The 22896-nt window shown below is 42.9% G+C and overlaps 1 protein-coding gene across 1 annotated transcript in view; it reads right to left on the bottom strand.

Annotated features, from left to right (window-relative positions):
• Window positions 1–22896, bottom strand: part of LOC130476950 (atrial natriuretic peptide receptor 2-like) — a 61062-nt gene that overhangs the window by 7437 nt on the left and 30729 nt on the right. Inside the window, exons 13-19 of the mRNA XM_056848959.1 lie at window positions 19571–19712; window positions 17711–17759; window positions 13682–13786; window positions 10151–10270; window positions 9194–9287; window positions 6349–6436; window positions 3078–3217 (exon numbers count right to left, since the gene is read on the bottom strand). Of these exons, the coding sequence (XP_056704937.1) occupies window positions 3078–3217; window positions 6349–6436; window positions 9194–9287; window positions 10151–10270; window positions 13682–13786; window positions 17711–17759; window positions 19571–19712 (738 nt within the window). The remainder of the gene's footprint in view (window positions 1–3077; window positions 3218–6348; window positions 6437–9193; window positions 9288–10150; window positions 10271–13681; window positions 13787–17710; window positions 17760–19570; window positions 19713–22896) is intronic.

The following is a 22896-nucleotide window of genomic DNA, read 5'->3' as shown; positions in this document are numbered from 1 at the left end:
AGCCAGCTTGATTATTGCAGCTACTACTCAAACACCAGCTCTATTTCTAACCAGAAAGCCAACTGCAATAATTAACTTGTAGATGATTGTACTGGAGTAGCTAACTGTGGAATGGTGTGTTTTAATTTCGAAAAGCAGACCTGTGAACAGTCAACCCTAGTAGTTGTACCTGTGTTTAGAGGGCTAACAGCAGCTTGAACCGTCTCCATCAGAAGAAATTTCCACTGGATCCAACCTGTTACATGAGTAAGCCTTGTCAAAACAGCCACGTCTATTAAACCCCGTTATACAGATGTGTGCCAGGCTAAAACATTGTGGCTTGCCTTAGATCATCTAAGTCATTTATGCATGGGAGTTTTGCTTGAGGTTCGTTGCTGTCTGGACCCACACTTTCCTGTTGGAAATCTCTGCTCCAGCAGCCTCCAAGCTCAAATCAAGTCCCACCCCTTTAAATGCTGCTTTGTAATTGCAATGCTAACTGTGAAAGATCCCCCACCCTGCAAATCCAATTGCCGCATAAAAAAGCATTTTAAGAACAAAAAACGGAGCAATCTGAAAGAAAGGGGGGGAGAAATCTGTTATGTATGTGTTAGAAGGTAAGCAGGGGGAAATCCTAGGAGCTTAAGTCCTGGGCAAAGGCTCAATAGCGCGGCTAGCCCTGCTCGCCCCATTGGCCGAAACCGGGCCGCGCTATTGGCCCTAAGCCAGCATGAGCCATTGGGCACGGGGAGGTTGTTCCCCCCATCACGGATTGGGGGGGAGCGGCCACAGGCGGCCAGGGGGGCATATAAGCAGGACCATTCCCAAGGGGAACCATTTCAACCCCCAGCCAACTCGGGCCGCCCACTGCATGGCGTTCCACCTGCGGGACCAGGAAGCCGGGGAGTCCGCCGCCGGGTACATCGCTGCGCTCCGCACTGCCGCTCGTTCCTGCGACTTCCTGGATCTTGACGACCAACTGTGTGACCATTCGGCCTGCAGAGCGAGAAGGTGCGCCGCCGGCTCGTAGCCAAGAAGGAACTTAAGGTGGCCATGGCCATCGAGGAAGCCACCGCGGCCGAATCCGCTTCTCGGTCCGGTCGGTTGGGTGACCGTGCCCCCGCGCTGCCACCTCAAGCACCGGCTCCCGTCCACCACGGGAGCGCCAGCGATGTGACCTCCAGCGACGAGGACGAGGCCCACAAGCTAAGCGAGAAGGGGGCCTCCCGGGGGCACAGGTCACGAGCCCCTGCGCCCCGCCCGTGCGCCAGCTGCGGTGACTTCCACAACCATCGCACATGCCGGTTCTGGGATGCGGATTGCCGGAACTGCGGGCGAGCAGGCCACATTGCCAAGGCCTGCCGCTCTGCTAAGAAGGGTCACCTGGCCAGGCAAGATGGCGCTGCTTGGCCCATCCACGAAATGGCCGACGGCGATTTGTCTCCCCCACCCTGCAGCCGCCACCACGTCCAAAGCCTCCTGGAACTCCACAAGGTCCACAGCGTGGAGAAGGTGTTCATCTCACTGCTGATCGAGGGTGCCCCCTGTGAGATGGTCGACTAGGGCTCGACCCTCTCCATCATCTCATCAGACACTTTCCACGCCCTGGGGCGGCGCACACGCCTTCCCAAGCTGCAGCCCACGGGCATCACCATCGCGGACTATCAGCACTGTCAGGTTCCGGTCCGCGGGGTGGCCTATGTGAACGTGCAGTTCCAGGGGCATTTCAGCCGCCTGCGCCTGGTCGTGGTCGACGGCCCCCGTGCCAGTCTCCTGGGTCTCGAGTGGTTCCCGGCTCTGGGGCTACACATCGCCGGCATCCACCGCATCGAGCAGACCCAACTCAACGCAGTCTGGGCTGACTTCGCGGACATCTGGCAGGGCCCGCTGGGCCGCTACAAGGGTGCTCCGGTGCGCCTGCAGATCGCCCCCACTGTCGCCCCCATCCGTCTCAAGCCCCGTCGGGTTCCCTTCACGCTCAAGGCCCGGACCGACGCCTAACTCGACCACCTCGTCGCACAGGATGTCCTGGAGCCTGTCCCCAACGCCCGCTGGGAGACTCCGATTGTCACACCGCTGAAGGCGAACGGGGAGGTCCAGATCTGCGCGGACTATAAATGCACTATCAATAGGGCACTGCAGAGCCATGCCTACCCCGTGCCGGTCGTGAGCCACCTCCTGGCCTCCCTCGCCGGGGGCCGGGTCTTCGCAAAGCTGGACCTCGCGCAAGTGTACCAGCAGTTGCCAGTGGATGCCAAGTCTGCAGAGGCTCAGACCGTCGTGACCCACCGTGGAGCCTTCCAGGTCACGCGCCTCCAGTTTGGGGTCAGCACGGCCCCGGGCATCTTCCAGAACTTCATGGAAGACCTGCTAAAGGGGCTGCCTGGCGTTGTCCCATACTTTGATGACATCCTCATCACTACCGGCTCTGACAGACAGCTGCTGGACCGCGTCCGCAGGGTTGTCGGCCTGTTCTGGGACTCCGGCCTCAAGGTGAAGCGGGAGAAATGCCAGCTGGGGCTGCCGCGGGTTGAATTGTTGGGGTACTTGGTCGATGTTGATGGCATTCATCCCACGGGTCAAGGCGATCCACAGCGATCCACAGCGCCCCCCCCGCCCCGCCCAAGAGCAAGCAGGAGCTCCAGGCGTTTTTCGGGCTCCTGAACTTTTACCATGCCTTCCTCCCAAACAAGGCCATTGGTAGCCGAGCCCCTTCACCGCCTCCTGGACAAGTCCACCCTGTGGGCCTGGGGGCCCGTCCAGCAACACACTTTCACTGCCGTCAAGGGACTTAGACTGGGGCCGATTGTGAGTCCAAGTGCCCCATGCATAAATGACCCTAGTAAGTTTGGGACTGGTAATAAGTGAACTGAGAATTTCCCAGCTTATATACAAAGATTACATTTAACCAGCAGGTTATTTCTTTTACTTTCTATGGTGTTTTAGTGTCAAATGTATCAAGTAGAGTTTGAAGTTATTTTACTGGTTTGAATGCACAGTTTTTTGTTCTTTCGTCTCTCAATCTGAGTTTTACAAACAAAACTTTGGTTCACTTTTTTTTGGTTCACTTTTTTTGGTTCACTTTTTTAAGCACTCACAAGCATCTCCTATAGTTTCCACCTTGTAGACATCATAGTTGTCTATTATTTCATCAAAGACAGTATACAGTTTGTTTAGGAAGTCAACCACTTGGTAAGGTGTACTAGTGCTAGAAAGCTGAGTGAAGCCAACAATGTCACTGGCAAGAAAGAAAGAAAAAAAACAAATTTAATATTTCTGAACATGTTTTTAAAAATCCAGCACACATTTTCTTTTAATAACATGTGTGAATTACTATGTGTTGAACAATCCCCCCTAAAAAACAAATCCTTGAACAAATCCCTGCAGTGATTATTTTACTTTGAATTTTTAAAATTAATTTTCCAAACAGAAAACCACCCAAACAAACAATAACTACAAACCCTTTTAAAAACAAACATAGTAATATAGTAAAAATAAAAATAAAAAACACCCCCACCCAAATACATAAGGTTGAATGAGATTACTGACAGAGGGTTTAGTATTTAACACATTTTTCAGTTTATCTTACAATTACAGATAAGAGAGGAATTCATTGATGGCATTGGGTGTTTTTTTTAATTAATACTTTTTGGACTTAATTTTCCATAATCTGAGGAAGGGCGTGGATAGATGCTGAGTACCTTTCTGATTCACGTATAAAATAAAAGTCATGCCACGTTTCATAGAAATCTGATATTTTAGCTTTACCTTTGACTACTCTAAGTTGATGTGTCAATTTTTCTGCCATAGCGATTTGCCACAGTTCAGAATACCAAGAATGTAGTGTTAAATGTTCTGCAGTTTCCCAACATTTTGCTATTACCCTTTGGGCTGCCATCAGCATAAACACTATAAATCCATTGGAAGCTGCTTTTCCATTTTGTTCCCCCCAGATTGTCAACAGAACCAATGCTGGTGTAGCATGGATGGTTTGATGCGTAATATTTGTCTTTTCTAAATATATTTTTTCCCAAAACTGACACTACAGGGAATGACCACCACATATGGATATATTCGCCTTGCTGGTTGCAATTTCTACAACATTTTGTATTATTTGTATTGCTTATTCTTGTAAGATGCACTGGAGTAACTTTTTTGAACCATCCAAATGGTACATTCCAACATTATAGGGATGTGACATTGACCGTATAGCCCCCAGTATGGCTTCAGCAAGAGTATTAATGCCAGGACATCTGCATGGCTGAAATTGTGCTGTGGAGGGTGAAATTTGTTTTGTGGCAGAATATACAGCACATTACATAGAGTCCTGGAAATATCAGTTTTAATTTAAAATAGTTCACAGTTATGTGGGAACTGTGCAGTTACTGCTTGTAAATGTAATTGTAAACTTTAATCAGCTTAATTGGTATTTTATTCTTTGTGCAATTATCTGCAGAGTTACTCCAGTCTAAACCAATAGAAAGCAATGGTCTTAGACTGGAGTAACTCAGTATAGGATCGCACTGTTAGTCCACAAAAGCCTTACTTGATTAACTAGCAAGAACCCATTTAATTAATGTACCAAAATTAATGGTACTGATGTTTTTTAAAGGCTAATTTAGCTCTTGTGTTTCCCTGCAACAGGGAATGAAATTGTGGATTTCTTTCTAACGATGAGTGATAGTTTTGGCTTATTATTTATTAAATTGCAAGTTCTAAATGCCACAGGCTTTGTTCCTAACCTAGCAGATTTTGCTCTGGCTCCAGTCTTTTGTAGCTGCAAGAGCTCCAATAGGCACACAGAACTCCCCACTGAGAAAGGCTTTCCCATTCATTTCAAAGGCACAGGTAGATTTGAAGCTACAGGATGTGAATAAAAGGATGCCTCATTCCTTGAAGTGAGGAGGAAATCACTTATGGACTCTCAGTTGGAGTATCTGTCCAGGGATCTTAATGATTTTTTAAAAACAATTTCTTTGATACGTATTTGTTGAGAGGACAAAAAGAGCTGTCTGGTGCCAAGAAGAGCACTGAATCAATTAAACTTAATTTACAAGGAGAGTTCATAACCTCTTATCTATATGTTAGAGTTACATCTGTTGGGCATATAAATCTCTCTGTGTTGTCCATCCTGTCCTTATAACCATCTGTAGGCAAGCAGATGTAAGCATAAATCAGTAGACATTAATCTGCAGAATTTTAATGAGCTTGCTTGCTGGATATGGAAATGCGAATTCAGACCAATTCTAAATGATGGTCCTCTCAAACAGGAAAAAAAGATCATTTTTTTAAAATGTAAAGCTGTTAACAGACAATTATTTCTCTACAGTAATGACAGCAATTCCTCCCTTATTGCTAATGTGCTGTAAGCTCCCATCCAGATTCAGTAGCTTGATAACTGTACAAAGGCAGGAAGTCTTGGTACCAATGGAAAAAAAACACCATTTGCTCCATTTTCCAAGTTCCTAACTGCAGCCAGGGCAAGGGAATGGTGACATTGACTAGATCTCACTGGGTCTAGTCAATTTTGCTCCTAAGGGAACTTGTATATCCCCCTTCCACAGAACATAGAGGGCAAATGTGGACATATTATTTCAAGTAGTGAATAAATAATAAACAAACATTTTCATAAGTGTACTAGATACTGTAGACAGAGGGGAAAGTGCATTGCTCATCACATGCACTCATGAGAGACACTCAAAAATGTACACCTATCTATTGCATGTCAGACCTCTACAGACGTGTTTCAGCTTTTCCAGAAGCAGGGTGATACAATGTATCTGCAAGGCCAGGTTTGGAAGGACACAGAAATGAATATGTATACCTGGGGTCCCCAACGTGGTGCCCATTTGCACCATTGTGCCTGCCAAGAGTTTTTAGAAAGTGGACAAGGCAAGGTGGTTTGTTTTTTTTACAGATCAGGGCTTCTGACTGGCCATTGGAGATCTGATTGGTTGTGAAGGTTTTTAAGAAGTTGCATCAACATTGCCACTATAGCACAAGGATCTTCACTGCATAACCGTGTGTGTATATGCCAGGAAATATTTATAAACAATATATTCATTTAAAAAGGCATCCTGTTAAACAGAGCTTCTGCCCGTAATGTTGAAGAGTTACAATGAGAGTTATTATGCATTAACCTCACTCCCTGACATTTTGTGGTTGATGCCACTTCTCGTGGCAGCCATTCTGCACCCACCACCCTGTGTCAGAATTCCAAAAGTGCCTTCAGGCTCAGAAAGGTTGGGTACCCCTGGCATGTACCATAGGTATTGGTCTTGTAGTTCTACAGAAACACGTCCACACCCGAAACAACTCTCATCTGTACACAGCCTAAGCAGCGTGCATTGCTGGTTTATTCCCACTTACCTAAAAAAGATGGTAGCGTTTATGTAACTTTGAGCTTGTGATGGCTTCCCCTGCCTTAAGTCGTCTGCTACCTGTTTTGGCAACATGCCTATTTTGTATAATAAACAAAGTTATTGTCGTCATCGTCATAATCACAAATCCAAGTTGCATACGTTAAGTGCTTTCACGGGGCCAGACTAGATATGGCAGCTTCTGCATGGCCACCATGAGGTTGCTGCTGCCATTTAAAAATTCCTCAAGGGTCTGCACCATAGCGGACTGAGGCACTCTTGTCCTGTCCCCCCACACACACTGAATTCCCCCCCCCCCGCACAGCTGTTTCACCATTTAAAGAGGTGTGGGGAGAACAAGAACACCACGCTGCAGGCCCCTGAAGCATTTTAAAATGACTTTAAAACAGCAGCCACAAGGATGCTGTCATGTCTAGTTTGGCACACAGTGAATGCACAAAGCTGTTTTATACTGAGTTAGACCATTGCTGTCTTCTACTGATTCAGACCATTGATCTGTCAACATTGCTATTGACTACTCTGACTGGCAGCGGCTCTCCAGGGTCTTAGGCAGAAGTCTATCATATCACCTACTACCTGGCTATTTAACTGGAGATGACAAGGATTGAACCTGGGATTTTCTACCTTCATAGTAAATGTTCTATCCCATCCCTGTGAAATAAACATATGCGACAAAAACCTGCAGTTAACTACTTCAAGGTCCTTAAAAACACTTCACTGATATCAAAGCAGCCAATGTGAATTTACATCAGGGTCCTTGAATTGGCAGCCTGTGTTTACTGTTATTTTACTGACGTGGAATCTCTCACGTATTGCAAATTACTTAGGCTCCCATCTGACTTGTATACAAACACACCAAAGTTAGTGGGTCCTGGATTCAGATGTTAATACCCATTTATATAATATCCTATAATAGGTATTTCATTCTATAACAGCCTACAATGTCTTATCTCTTATGTTTCTCCTCCAATTCTTTACCATCTCCTGCTGGGATCCATTGACCTATATTCATTGGCTCTTAAACCTCAGGTTTCTTTGATATTTCTACCTTGTACTGAAGAGGCAGCATATTTTGAGCTTTATGTTTGCAGCATTCACAGCTAGCCTTTACAGCAGAGCAACTAGCCAACATAGACACTTCCAAAAAAATCTGAACTGTCTGCATGGCTCTGTCCTGCCCACCCAGAGATATTTATGTATTAAAAGTATATCCTGTGTTTTTTACTAATAGACATGCTAGGCATCTTACAATAATAATAGAGGAATGACAATAATTACTGCTATAAGATGGCTATCCCATCATTTTGATAGGCTTGGACAAAAGAGACTGGGACAAGGGCCCAAATAGCTGTCAGTATTTTCTCAGTGGGGTCTAATTTTTGGGCAATGACTCTTTTCAAGTACCCAACAAGATCTGGAGAAGATGTGACCCCCCCACACAGCTAAATGGCGGTGGCAGTTGTATGTATGTGTGAGGAAACAGCTGTTTGAGTTCTGAAAGACAGAGAATGAGACAGACAGCTGTGAGCTGACTGAAGAACGTTGGGAAGGAGGAACTCTCTGGGGATCTGATGTGGAGTAGCAGGTCTCCTGTTGACCTCTCCTAAGGGACTCAAAGGATGTTAAATGTCAAGGGCAATGAAATGTGGAGTAGCAGGTCTCCTGTTGACCTCTCCTAAGGGATTCAAAGGATGTTAAATGTCAAGGGCAATGAAATTCCCAGTGGAGTTCAGTAGCATAAACGTCTTGGTGTAGAACATTAGTTCCCTAGCACCACTTTCTTAAATCAGCCTGTTTGGTAGCATTTTAACTAATGCAGTGCTCCAAATTGCAGTTCAAGGTGACCTGGAATGACACCACATTTAATGGCCATGAATGCTGCTGAGAGATCTAAGAGCATCAGCAAGATTGTTGCCTCTTGACAAAGGTCTTCCATCCAGACATCCAAGAACATTTCTGGTCAAAATGCAGACTGAAAAGCATGTAGATAATATACTTCATGCAGGAATGTCTGGCTCTGAGCTGCTAACACACTCGAGCCATCAAAAGTGATATTAGTAGGGTTGCCAGACCCCATTAGGGGTGGGCGATCCCCCAATTTGGGCCCCTCCCCTTGGTGCCATCCAGCTGGCTGGTAAGGGCTTAAAATGAGGTCTAGGCCCCCGGTCACAATGGCACGAGGATGTCAGTTCTGGAAATGACGTCATCATGTCGGTGACGTCAAGGGGGACACTTTGGTATTTGGCCAAAATTCTATGGTAAAAACTGGCCTCTACCATAGAGTTTTTGCCCAAATACCAGAGCATCTCCCTCATTGCTGACATGACGTCACTTCCAAAAGTCCCCCCCCCATCCCCCACCAGTTGCCAGGGGGGACCTGGCAACCCTAGTAGTGACTAACTGATAGCTGGGGAAATCATCAGGGTCCAGGAAGAAATTCTTTAGAATTCTTTAGAAATTCTTCATAACTGCCTCCTTCAAGGCTGATGGGACCATTTCCTCCCTCCACAAGGAATTCACTATCTCCTGAGTCCAACTAGCCACTCCCTCCCAGTTAGATTTTATTAACATGCAAATGTTAGGCCTCAGTTTATCTGAAAATGATTCAAGCTGAAAGCGTTTGGGAGGGAAATGACAAGAATGTGCTAAAAGAACATGCTGTAAATGTGGGGAAAATATCTACAAAGAATGACAAAATCTATACGGAAGCCCTCAGTAGGATAAAGTTTTAAGACCCATTGATGTATACCAAAACCTCTCTTTAGCCAAACCTCATATTACAGCTTCCTCTCACAATACAGAACCCAGCATTCCCATTGATATCGATCACTTACTGTACAACAAAAGGTCCGTCTTCTGCTTTTCATGCACTAAGTCCTGTGTCCTTTCTGATACTAACACTTCCAAATGTTTGCTGTATTTCTCCATCTAGGGAGTCAAACAAATATGTCTTTGAGTACCCCTCTGAGGATGTTTTGGGAGAGATAATCGGTGTGAAGCCTCAGCCTCACACTGCTGTCAGAATTTTGAAGAAAAGCTTGCACAAAATTTTTGCACAGCTGTGACTTCATCAGTACAACAGAAGTGATTCTCATCTTCACAAAACCACACCGTTCCAAGCATTTGTATAATGATAAACAGATGAGCCGTTACACCTAGCAAGTGTCATGGCACAGTGGAGACTTGAACCTGGGTCTCTTGGATCCTAACCACTACAGCACAGTGGATCTCAACACAACACACTACAATACACAATGAAAGGCCGAAAGGAATCACAAGAAGGGGAGAACAATTTAGAAATCTCTCCCAAATTCCCCCCTCTAGACTTCTCTAAGCTCTCAGGGGTCAGAATGAGAGAATTCCCTCTCCCTTTCTTTTAACTGACTGGCAGGAGCTCTCCAGAGTTTCAGGTGGAGGTCGACTTTCACCTCGTCTACTGAGATCCTTTCAGCTGGAGATGCTGGGGACTGAAGCTGTCACCTTCTACATGCAAAGAAGATGTCTTACCACTGAGCCACGGCCACTCCTCATGTATGCCTGTGGAGTCCTCTGAATAGAAAGAGGCCCCTAGCTTGCTGTGGGTAGCCTGGTTTTGCTGTTTTTCATGACTGCCATGAGGTCCAGCCGCTTCACTATTCCCATGAATGCATGTCCTATGTACACTTTCTTTACAGTCCTCTTGTCTCCATATTCCAATAGAATGTTTGTTGCCTGTTTCAAGCCTCCCCCAAAGCCAATCAGTGGGCTTTATAGATGCTTAGTTACACCATAAACCATCCCATGATTCTTACCAATGTCATCATCATGTCCACTGGGCTCACTTTGTTTGGATTCATCTTATACAGTGATTTCTTGACTTGCTCAAAAGTCAGCCTTTGTGCTGGGTTGCCTTTGTTACACCTCCTGATCAGCTGAAAGAACAAAAACAACACAGAATGGCAAGTCACCTTTCTGGTTCAATGTAATGAGAGGATGCCTCGTGGTAACTCTTACCACCAGCTTCCAAAGGAGACCCAATACTTCACCAAATGTGTGGTTTTCACCTGAATCCACTTTTCCAGCACATCTTAAAACCAGTCCAAGACATTGTCTAAGCCAGTGGTTCCCAAACTGTGCTCTATGGAGCACTTGGTGTTCCATGAAACATCTAGTGCTCCGTGAAAAGATTGGAAAGAAAAATACTACTGTCATTCGGTTTAGTATATAGATGCTAGGTGAAAATTAGCGCTCCGGGACGAATTTCTCTCCTGAAAAGTGCTCCATGACTCAAAAAAAAGAGTTCATATCATTATATTTTATTATTAGCCTAATCAAAAAGTATGCTAATAACAGATAAAAGACCTGCCTGAATTCAAAGTTATCTTTGTCCTCAGACTTGTCATTCTTATTTTGGATTAAAAATAAATAACGATTTATCTTTGTTTAAACTGGTAAGGGGTGTGTGGAATGCTATGGTATAGCTCAATTTCATCAGACCTTGCAAGCTAAGCAGGGTTGGTACTTGGAAGGGAAACCACCAAGGAAGACTCTGCAGAGGAAGGCAATGGCAAACTACTTCTGCTTCTCACTTGCCTTAAAAACCCTATGGGGTCACGATAAATTGGTTGCAACTTGACAGTACTTTACACTCACAAACAGGTAAGGAATTAACCAACAGTTAAGTTAACATAAGGCATTTATGTTATGTGTAGAAATGACACATAAAACATGCACTGTTTGATTCAGTTTGTTTCCCAAAAGGCATTATATTAATTTGGGCAAAAATGAGTTTATAAACTTGCAGGCAGTTAGTAAATTAAACTGAACTTTCAAGTCAGTTATATATACAGTTGAATGAAACGAAAATAAGGAGGTAGGATGGATCTCACATTGAAGGTTGTGGATTACAGTTGTGAATGTTCCACCACATTAAAAAAAAACTCCACGCAAATAGAAAATTAGCAATGCAGGGGGGAAATGTTCTGCCTCATCCCTTTGCTTGTTATATTGGCTTTCTATTTGCAGGAGTTTTAATATAGGAAAGTGTCCCAAAAGGTGAACTTCCACCAGCCGTGTAAAGTGGTACAGTTAGGGTTGCCAGGTCCCTCTTTGACACCAGCGGGAGATTTTGGGGGCTGAGCCTGATGAGGGCAGGGTTTGGGAAAGGGAGGGACTTCAATGTCATAGGGTCCAAAGCGGCCATTTTTCTCCAGGTGAACTGATCCCTATTGGCTGGAGTTCAGTTGTAATAGCGGGAGATCTCCAGCTACTACCTGGTGGTTGGCAACCCTAGGTACAACCTCATTTTCTCGCAGGCCAGGATGAGATGGAGACTGGGCCCATCTGCCATCAGTCTGTTCTTTGCCAGGCTGCCAAACCTGTAAGGATTAGCCTGAATTATTTTGGACCCCCCCCCCCCCGCAAAAAAAGACAAGACTCTCAGACATATCTTTTGACTCCTGACAGTTACTTTTCAAATGCAAAAGCTAAAGAGTCACAGCAATTAAGTATGATCACGGAACTGACAGTTTATAACTATAGGAAGTCATAAACCGCCACTGACTGCATATTAAAAACATAATTTACTGCAGTTCTGTTTGTGCGAAGCAAGCTGAAATTTCAGTTTGTCAGAATAATATGATTTTTTTGAGGTTATTAAAGCTATACACTATTTTGTGGTGCCCTGGATATGAATTGCTCCCTCTCTTTAAAGCCAGCACACGAAGAAACCACAATTAACACTGTTGCCAAGTGTTTTAGTAGCTTCTGCTCCTGTACCATTGAGAACAGCTTGTTTGTCAGAGATTAGCAAATGATAACACTCATCTCTACGGTAAAATGTATTCTCACTCTACAGTCTTGAAAAGGCTGGATGAGTCCTTTCAGAAAACCCCTAATTTGTGCTCTGCTTATGCTCTGAGGTTAGCCTTAAACAGCATTCAAAGTTGGATTACTAAAAAAGAAATTGCATAACCATGGTCATGAGAGATGATATCCAGATTTTCTGTCCTTCCTAGGACAAGAACGGGTCTACCAGAATCTCCTAGAAATTTGCTAACCTTACAGTATAAAATCAAGGGTAGTCATTGGATGAAAAGATAAAAGTGGAAGCAACTCCATTCTCAAAGAGAGAAATTTAAGTTTGGCTTCTGCAGGTTTAGCTGGAGAAGGCAAAAAGTTTATATCAGCAATCCCATGAACATGAATGAAGGAGAAAAAGAATATATAATAAGGATTACACCTTCCCTTTTCTAAACCAAGGATGAGGGACAGAATGGTATGCATATTTCTTCCTTTGCTTGGTTGCTGTAAATAAGACCTTCTTCTCAATTTTTCCCCTCTCTTATATGCTAACTACAAATAAGTGGTTTTTTTAATCAAGCCAATATGATTTTACAGTCTTATTTTTCCTCTCTCAGTAAATTCACATCAGATTCCAAGCTTCCAGATTAAACGAGGAAAGAATGACTCCCCTCCAAATTCATGTTATGTAGAAGATTTATATCCTGGTTCTCAACCTTAAGGTTTTAAGGGACAACTATCTGGAATCACAGCTATATTGCCAGGAATTGGATTTCTGCAGAGCCTCAAGAGAGAGGAAGCAAAAGGAAACATCAAAAAAGGTAACTGGGAAGATTTAGAAGGATTAACCAATGGTTATCCTCTGACCTCTACTGGTAGAAGTGGAGAGAAGAAGTCTGACCTTTGACTTTTCTATTTGCGAGGGAGAGGACAGGAGGAGGGTAGTTTTACTCACTAAGGACTAGTAGCCTGGGGCCTTATTGTACCTGGAACTTCCCTTGTGGTCAAATGAAAGCTCAAGAGATTTCATTCGACTACAGTCTGAATCTATAATACTTCACTTGTTGATTTCTGTAAAGGAATCAGCTATTATAAGCACAAGAGCAGGCCAAGTTGCATTTATTTTTCTGGTCACTTTGCAACTCTAACATGAATGTGCTTCAGTGTTTCATTTCAGAAACATTATTCACTCATATTCCATTTATGTATGGCTGTTTCTTTGCGGTCACCCCACCTACTACTCCCGGGATTTGCTTTGATTATGCATGCATTTTCCGACCGTCAGAGATCGCCTCACTCTCCCTGCATGTTTCCGCACATTTTCCCTGCATTTTCTGGATGCTGGCTAAACACAAATCCAGGAAATGTGGGTAAAACGTGCAGAAATGTGGGGGGAGAGCATGGCGACCTCTGACGGTTGGAAAATGCATGTATAATCAAAGCAAAGCCTCAAAGAAGTAAGCAGAGTGACCGCAAGGAAACAGCCATGCATAAATGGCCATAAAGAAGGGGATGAAAAAATATGTCAACATTAGATTTACCTCTATATATTCTGTAGGGCATGGACAGGCATTATCAGATTTTTCTGATATTAATTCTGCCAAAGTAGGACACTGGGAATATTCAGCTGAATGTGCTTCATCTTTCTGGAAAACACATTTAAAAAATGGAGCTTAGACACAATGGAACAATAAATAACAGATGCATGCTCTCAATAATACCCTTTCAAATCAGATGCCACATGATTGGGAAGAATGTGTTTAAGAATTCACCCTTTCTCTCATCAACAACTTAGTTTGAAATTGACAATTCATATCTCCCAATTGTTCATTGAAGATAGCAAAAATCATGTCTGATAAAGCAATAATTGGCACATCTTCAGATGTCATAGCAGCCTCTGAACTCACTCACCCGGAGATTAATAATCCCTTTTTATGATCCTGGGGACTTCCCAAAATCAGAGCCAGCAGATCAAAAAGAAGAGATGACTCTTCAGATATCTGTAGGGTTGCCAGGTCCCTCTTTGCCACCAGCAGGAGGTTTTTGGGGCAGAGCTTGAGGAGGGTGGGACTTCAATGCCATGATAGAGTCCAATTGCCAAAGTGGCCATTTTCTCCAGGTGAACTGATCTCTATTGGCTGGAGATCAGTTGTAATAGCAGGAGATCTCCAGCTAGTACCTGGAGGTTGACCACCCTAGATATCTGCTTTTTGTGTCAAGGTAAGTGTGTATATCTGGTGAGTAGAACTCATGGTTCAATAGATAAACTCAGTTGTTCGTGAACAATCCAGGCAGTCCCAAGACTTCTCAAGATCACAATTGCGAGATAATACTTCAATTTCTTAAGTATGTAAATAGGTACCAAGTTCAGCCATTTGCTCTGGTTTTTAAAACCAGCCCAGGATATACTCATGACACTATAGCCTCTGGGTTACTGGCTGCTGAAATGAAGAAGGCCTTACTATGCACATTTCAACTGTCAGATGTAAACATCTTCTGTATTCAGACTTTGCTGTCACACTGTCTCAGCCTAACCACAGGGTTGTTGTGATGATAAAAAGAGGAGAGGAGAATGATATAAGCCACTTTGGGTACCCACTGGGGAGAAAGACAGGTTATAAATGAAGCAAATAAATTATAGCTGCTTGGATAACGTCTATTTCCATCTTCAGCTTTTTTGGAAATGCTCTAACAATTTTGATGGCTGTAGGGATGAGTAGATCAAACAGTTATATTTTGAAACATTTTGGCAGATTATAGGTTTGATTCTGCTCCATCCAAACTATGGAGAGGCTGAAGCTGGAATAGATTCCATGTCTCATTCTGGGCATTCATTCTGTCTAGCTGGCCTAGTCTTGCCAGCTCCGGGGTGGGAAATACCTGGATATTTTGGGGATGGAGCCTGAGGTAGGTGAGGTTTGGAGAGGGGAGGGACTTCAATGGAATAGAGTCCAATTGCCAAAATGGCCATTTTCTCCAGGGGAACTGATCTCTGTCACCTGGAGATCAGCTGTAATAGCAGAAGATCTCCACCCACCACCTGGATGTTAAGCAACCAACAAAAAAGAAGGTGCTGTAACGTGAAGCATTCAACAAAAGAATACAGCACCAAGGCTCATAAATAGTCAAAAACATATATTACTCATATAAACCGCCAAAAGGTCAAATTGCAACAATATAATAAGACACCAAAATACCAAGCAACCAAACCAGGGTTGCGTTGTTTGGTATTTTGGTGTCTTATTGTATTGTTGCAATTTTGACCTTTTGGAAGTTTATATGAGTAATATATGTTTTTGACTATTTATGAGCCTTGGTGCTGTATTCTTTTGTTTAGTACCACCTGGATGTTGGCAACCCTAAGCTGACCTCTTTTTGCATGCACTGTTCAGAGCAGGTGAGGCAGGAGCCATACTCCGTAGACATCCAAGGGCCATTTGTGCAGGCAAATCTGCTGCCATGGCTATGTGGTTTTACCACCCAACGAGCATGCTGGATGAGATTAGTGTGAGTTCCAGTGGTCCCTGCTCCATAACAGTCTCAGCAGTTACAGCCACAGCCACAGCATGCTGGGTACCTAAGTGCTTACCTCCAGAGCAGGGAAGTTTATTTTATTAACTTCCTCAAACAATCTTTAATTCAAGTCTCCAGCCATGAGGGAAAGCATCCCAAAGGCTCCTGCCTATGTCTCCTCATACAGAAGTCCTTTCCAGGGTAAGTTTTGCTTCAATTAATGCATGGCTTAAGCTTAGTCATTGCACCTCTGATATTACTTCACTAATACTTAAAGATGACCATTGTTCCACTTGGCTCAGAGCCATTCATCAAAAGGTGTTCATGCTGGGTTTCTCACCTGTCTCTCTCCAGATAATGGCCTTAGATCAAGCAAAGGCCATAGTCAAGCAGAGAATGTTTGATATTGAGAGACAGAACGATATTGCGATGGTTCCATATTTTCTAGTCACCCTCCCCCCCTGCAGAAGAGATATGTGGCTTTGTCAGTTCCCTACTTATCGAATTTGACAGTTCCGGCATATAGAAGAGCGTTTTCTATGGCCTGATGTGGTTCCTTTCCTTCGGCAGTTCTGGAGGGCCACTACAAAAAGGTACCAATGGCAGAGCGCGTCTGTTCGTGTGGTACTGGCAAATTGGAAACTATTGAACATATCCTGTTGGGGTGTGGGCTCTATAAAGGAATTCGTGATAAGAAATTCGTGTAACCCTGCTACAGAGACTTTTTGGTCTCCCAGATTGTGAGTTAGGAAACCTGCTTTTAGTGGATTCTAATCCTCAGGTTTCTCTTGAGTGCCAGATTTCTGGCTGCAGCTGTTAAGATCCGTAAAGAACTCAAGAAGGAAGAAGACTAATGGGTTCTAGGTTTTCTGGATCTGTGTTTATGTATTCTGTCTTATAGGGGTATTTTTTAGGTATATAGTGCAAAGTATTGTTTTGTATTGACGGCTGTGTATTTTGTGGGGGGGGGCTATAATGGTCTCACTTGACTTATGCTGGTTAGATACCGCAATAAAGATTGATTGACTGACTGAAGTCCTTTCCCATGTGGAGAGGCCTTTGGCAGGGGGTCTAAGTTGCCTGTTACCACATGGTCCTGATAGTCCTTTGAAGCTTCAGTCTCCAAACCCTCTCAGCTCTGCCTGTCTCAGGCAGTCTGACTGGGAGCTCCAGCCAACCGCCCAGTTCTGTCTTGGCTACCCAACTGGCCTCAGCAGTCCTGCTCAGGGCTTTTTTTTTAATCTTTCTGGCCATTCAACATCTTCTTGTTCCTTGGCTACCAATGTGACATCTGGTTTTCAGACATCCTCTTCTAGTTTGGTGTGTTAGGACTGTAGCAGGCCCTGGAGTGTCTACAAAAAACGCAGGGTCATTTTGGAGTACACAAGCTGGCCTCCTAGAGCATCTCTAGAACACCACATGCTGTGTGGGAAAACTCACGGTCTTATGGCCAGCAGTTGATGAAGCCATCTGCCAGACATAACTGGAAGAAGCCACTAGAATGGCTGGGGGATGTCTCTGGGCTGATCTAGGAAGTTTGAAGTATAACTGCACCGGATATCATTAGGGCATTTTCAGAATAGGCAAGAATCTGCCACAATAAAGCAGAGTATCATTATAGATCTGATTAAACTTATCCTTAAGCAGCCTCTTATTTGTTTCATCCATGCCCCCAAGACTTCCAAAGGGTATACCTATCTTTGTAATTCCACTGGAGATCAATTCACATTATGGGCCCCGATTCAGCCTTGAAGGATGAGGGCCTTTCGTTATAAACTCTTGTTATTTGAACACTCCTCACATTAAGGTAGGATTCATATCTCTGCCCAGACTGCCTTTTTTCTCCAGCATGCAGTAGAAACCCTTGAAACCTTCACCACCACGTGGTACCTTCTCTTCATACTGAAACAGCTCACATATAGAGAGCAGTAAACCACCACAGGCCAAGGAGAAAGCAGTCACCACGAGCTTAATGATTGTGTGAATCAGCTTGATGACTCAGCAGAACATGGGAGAAAGATCAAAAGTAGTTGAGGGTCAATCCCCATAACGCTTACCAGTGTTGGGTCAGTTCTTGTTGCGATTTCTAATAAAATGATGGCGTAGCTGCAAAGATTGGAGACAAGTAATTGTTGAACAAATGCATTGTTCCACTCAGCCTGGTGGAACACTCTCCCTAGTGACATCAGGGCCCTGCAGGACCTCAATGAGTTCCGCAGGGCCTGTAAAATGGAACTGTTCCACCAGGCTTACAACAGAGGGCAGCCGCAAGTTTTTCCACTGTCATCATTGCTGGCCTCCCCATCCCCCCCCCCACTTTGTTTAAGGGGGGTTCACTGCCTGACCAGGTTTTCTAGTGGTTATTTGTGATTAATGAATGCCATCTTGTTTATTGTATTGTATGGCAAATTTAGTTTTAAAGTATGTTTTTAACTTATGTTTTATGGTTATAATGTTGTGACCTGCTCTGAGCCCAGCTTGCCAGGAATGAGGGCAGTCTATAAATATGAAGTAATAAATAAATAAATAAATAAATAAATATATCTATTAAGTGAAAAGAGATCGCAAATTTGCTTACAGTAGGACTTAGTCATAATTAACTGGACTGGTTGTCTCCTTAGCCTCATGATGAGCTTGATGGATGAAGATATGTGATTTATAATAGCGAATCATGATTTTATCTATTTCAATTATTCTGTCATCCAGCTGACCAAGTCCATCCCTGTGCTCCATATCTCATAACTGTGATAGCCTCTGATAAAGGACCTATTCATTATTAAGTACATTGCTATGGCCAGTGTTAACACACATAAGTGATATTCTTCCTAGTCTAAACCTTCAAAAATGGGCCAGTGTGTTGCTTCTTATTTATTTACTTAGAAATGTATATGTATCCTCTCCAGAGACTTGCTCAAGGTAGCTCATAAGGTTAAAAACAATATAATAAAAATATAAAAACATAAGAATTATCAATAATAAAACGAGTTACAAAAACAAGCTGGGGAACCAAAACAGCATAAAACAACATTCAGCAGCCTACAATGACATCCAAAGCAGGCCACAAAAACAGCTTAAAAAATGAATCCCTCAGTTAAAAGCTTAGGTTAAAAAAATGGTTTGGCCTGTCACCTAAAAGACAAGTAAGGTAGGTGCCATAAGAGCCTCAAGGAGGAGGGCATTTCATAGGTAAGGTGCCACCACTGAAAAATTCATCTCTCTACATGCCATCCCGCTTACCTCGGTGGAGGAGGGGCACAGAAGGCAGGGACTGGGAAGAATATTCTTCAGGTAACTGCTCGGCTCTATATACTTATGAGCTTAAATTTCCCAGACTAGCCTGTGCTTCTCAGAGTTTAGAAACTAAGCAGGGTCAGCCACAATCAGTATTTGGATGAGAGACCTCCAAGGAAGACCAGGGTTGCTATACAGAGGAGGGCAATGGCAAACCACATATGCTCCTCTCTTGCCTTGAAAACCCCATGAGGTGGAACTTCATGGGGTCACCATATATAAATATTTATTTATTTATTATATATTCATGAGTACATATTTTGCTAACAGGGAAGAAGGACCCAAGATTGCAAGACTTGACCCACCAACCCTACCCATTTTCACACAGCCAAGGTGACATTTCAGACAAATATTAAAGAATATATGTTTACTTATCATTTATTTACAAAAAGTGTATGTACCCCTTTATCGCCACAGACCACTGAATAGAGGTTCTCATTTAAGTTTCAGTATGTCATGTGATCCTCTCTTAATTAGCTGAAGATGGTTAGAGAATTGTCTTCTGTGGTACAAAACCACAAACCATGCTAGCCAATCTGTGATTCATTGTTCTTAGATTGTGACTGCTGAAGTAACTGCTGATATTGCAGTAAAAGAAGAACTTCAGGAGATAGATGGTACATCACCTGTAGACATCCGCAGCTGGAGTCGGTTCAAAGTCTGCTGCCGAGAGAGCCTCGGGAGCTAGATAGATCTGTGCAAAGCGCTGGTGAGAAGAGCTGGAATCTGCCGATGAATCCGATTTTCTGTATGACTGTAAACCATAATCTGCCACAAAGAAGAGGAAATTAAGCAAAGGATCAGACATTATCTCTGCATCATTTTGAAGGTAGTGCCAGCAGGGATGTACAGTGGCACACTCTCAATAAACTTTTAACACTGCCACCTAATTTTTATAACATATTTCTTAGTTTTTAATTATTTTAATTGTACATTGTTTTTTATTATCAGTGTAACCCACCTTGAGTCTGGTCTTAAAGAAAGGCAAGCTTAAATGCTCGAAAAAAGAAAAAATAGCAATAATGCTGAAATGAATTTGATGCTGAAGCTAATGTGACCTCAACATTTCTCAATCAAAATGCAAGTGACTAGCCCTCAGCCTTAGTTGCCTCATCTGCAGTATGGGAACATGGGTGCACTAGAGAGGTGCAATGGCTACAGTACTAGACTCCCACCCGAGTCTAGGATATTGAGCCATCATTGTACTGCAGCTGTCATTTGCAGTTGGATATTCCTCTGTGTGTGGACAAGACAATCCAGCTGCAAATTATTATTAAGTGCAACTGTAAGCAGTTGGACACCCTCCTCCTGCTAAGGGATGTCATGGAGGCACCGGGGGGCAAGACTGGCATCAGAGTAAGACACTGCTCCCCACGAAATGGATGCCTTTCAGGATGGAGTTTTGAGATCCATCCTGTGTGTCAAGCCTGGACAGGAAGGCGGTTGGCCGCTGTACTTTCTCCCTGGCCCTAAGGTGTGCCTGGCTGGACAGTGGGGCTACCTAATCCCCACTGTGTCGCACTAAGGTGATTTAATCAGCATTCCGAGTAGATCATTACTTACCCTATCTGCACCCATCTCAGCAATTAATCAGTATTCAAGAAAATATTCCAGGGATTCTCTTGGGTCCTGACGACTCATCAAGCCTCTCCTATCTTTTTGTTGGAACCCCGTAAAAGCAATCAATTATTTTTACTCTTTAATAAAACCAATGCTAATTTTACAACTGCCTACTCATTTGAGAGTTTTCACTCAGGACTATCCTGGTATACACAGGACAGCCAGCGAGGTATAGTGGTTAAGTGTGGTGGTTTGGAATATCAAGCTTTATTACCAAGCAGCAGGATTATCATGGATTGGGGAGTGAATAAAGAACTTGGATCAAACAAACTTGAAGACTGAAAAGAGCACATGGAATAAGGGATTTCACTATTACTTATGGAAAGCAAAGAATTCAGAAATTTTTGGAGGGAAACATGTCATTAAAGATGGATTGATGAAGACATGGCTTAGAAATAAAAAAAGATTAAGCCTGGTACCTCCACGGATAATGTCCCCTACAGATACATATCTAACCAAGGGAGAGAAGAAAAATATAGATATGGTAAGATATCAAGATATGTTAAATGAGCAAGAAGAAATAAAACTGTGGAATGAGATTAAAAAGAATAGAAATATTGGCTGGCTGACTTATAATCAAATGATTATGAAAACGCGACAAGATTGTTTCCAACAGGGGAAGATAAGAAAGAACAGTGAGTTTGAAGATCTAATTAGTAAAGATACGGATAATATTTTGTGGAAAATTTATAAACTCTTACTTAAATCTGAAACAGAACAAGAACAAGTCAAGACATGTATGATAAAATGGATGGAAATTTTTAAAAAGGAGATAACATTGCAGCAATGGGAAAGACTTTGGACCAAGTCAATTAAATTTACGGCCAGTAATAATCTAAGTGAGAACTGGTACAAGCAATTTTTTAGATGGTACATCACACCAATGGACATTAAAAAATGAATTAATCATATGCCTGCTGGTGCTGGAAATGTAAAGACAAAGATGGAACATATTTTCATTTGTGGTGGACATGCAAGAAAGTTAAGAAATTTTGGATACAAATTCATCAAGAAATGCAGAAAGTTTTAAGAATCAAATTTCCTTCGTACCCAGAAACTATGTTGCTAGGAATTGAGCCAGATAATTTGGACAGAAATCATAGAGAAATATTTGGCTATCTGACAATGGTGGCTAGACTAGTACTGGCAGCATCTTGAAAACAGGAGGAAATTCCAGATTTGGAAAAGTGGCAACAAAGACGGATGAATTTGCAGTGATGGCCAGACTGACCAGCTTGATGAAAGAAAAGAAGACTGAAGAATCCCAAAAGAAATGGGAATGTTATTTTGATTATGTAAAATGGAAAGGATAGACTGTTAGATATAAGGATCAGTTTATAAAATTTACTATATAGTATAGAAAGAATTTATTATCCAAAATGTAGAATATAAGAACAATGTATAAGATATTTGAAATGTAAGATGAAATAGACTCCCCGAAGGAGTTTAAACTGTGTAAATGTATGTGTATATAATTTGTTTGTTTTTTCTTGAAAATGTTAATAAAATATCTTTAAAAAAAGAGTGGTGGTTTGGAGTGGTGGACTCTAATCTGGTGAACCGGGTTGGTTTCCCCACTCCTACACACGAAGCCACCTGGGTGACCTTCGGCTAGTCACACTTTCTCAGCCCCACCTACTTCACAGGGTGTCTGTTGTGGGGAGGAGAAGGGAAGGTGATTGTAAGCCTGTTTGATTCTTCCTTAAGTGGTAGAGAAAGTCGGCATATAAAAAACCAACTCTCTTCTTCTCTTCTTCTTATTGATTCCAGTTACCCTGCCCCCCTTGCTCTCTGTCTCCAGCTAATCCCCCAACTTAAGTGGAGCCTGCCCACTTAGGGTAACACAACAACCCTCAACAATTTATGGATTCAGCTTCTGTGAAGAAGTTCAAATGCTCTGAAGTGCTATAGAAATGCTAAGTATTATTATTGCACTCTAGGCTGCTTCCTAAAGTTACCTTGAGTTTGATCTGCAAGGAATGTTTAATTTTCAAAAACGTATAGTGAGTGTTCACAAAAAGGCTGCAACAGAGATAATTCATACATTGCACAGTAACAAACATTTGTGTATCTTTAAAAAAACACCTCTGTTAATCCTCAAGAAAAACTAGAGTCTCCCAGATCCTAGTCGGACACTCTAACTATTACCTAACCTACCTCACAGGCTGGTGGTTATGATACAGGACAGGACGGCAACCCTGAGCTGTTTGGAAGAAGGGTAGAATAAAACATGGATAGAGAGATAAGCCAGTGATGGTGTGAAATACAGTGTCCATAACTTCATAATTTGCATGTTGGGTCATAAGGAGAAGTACAGCAATATAAAATGATA

This window comes from Euleptes europaea, chromosome 4 (assembly GCF_029931775.1).
Source record: "Euleptes europaea isolate rEulEur1 chromosome 4, rEulEur1.hap1, whole genome shotgun sequence".
Taxonomy (NCBI): domain Eukaryota; kingdom Metazoa; phylum Chordata; class Lepidosauria; order Squamata; family Sphaerodactylidae; genus Euleptes; species Euleptes europaea.
Note: the sequence above shows the minus strand (reverse complement) of the source record. Positions and strands in the feature narration are given on the sequence as shown.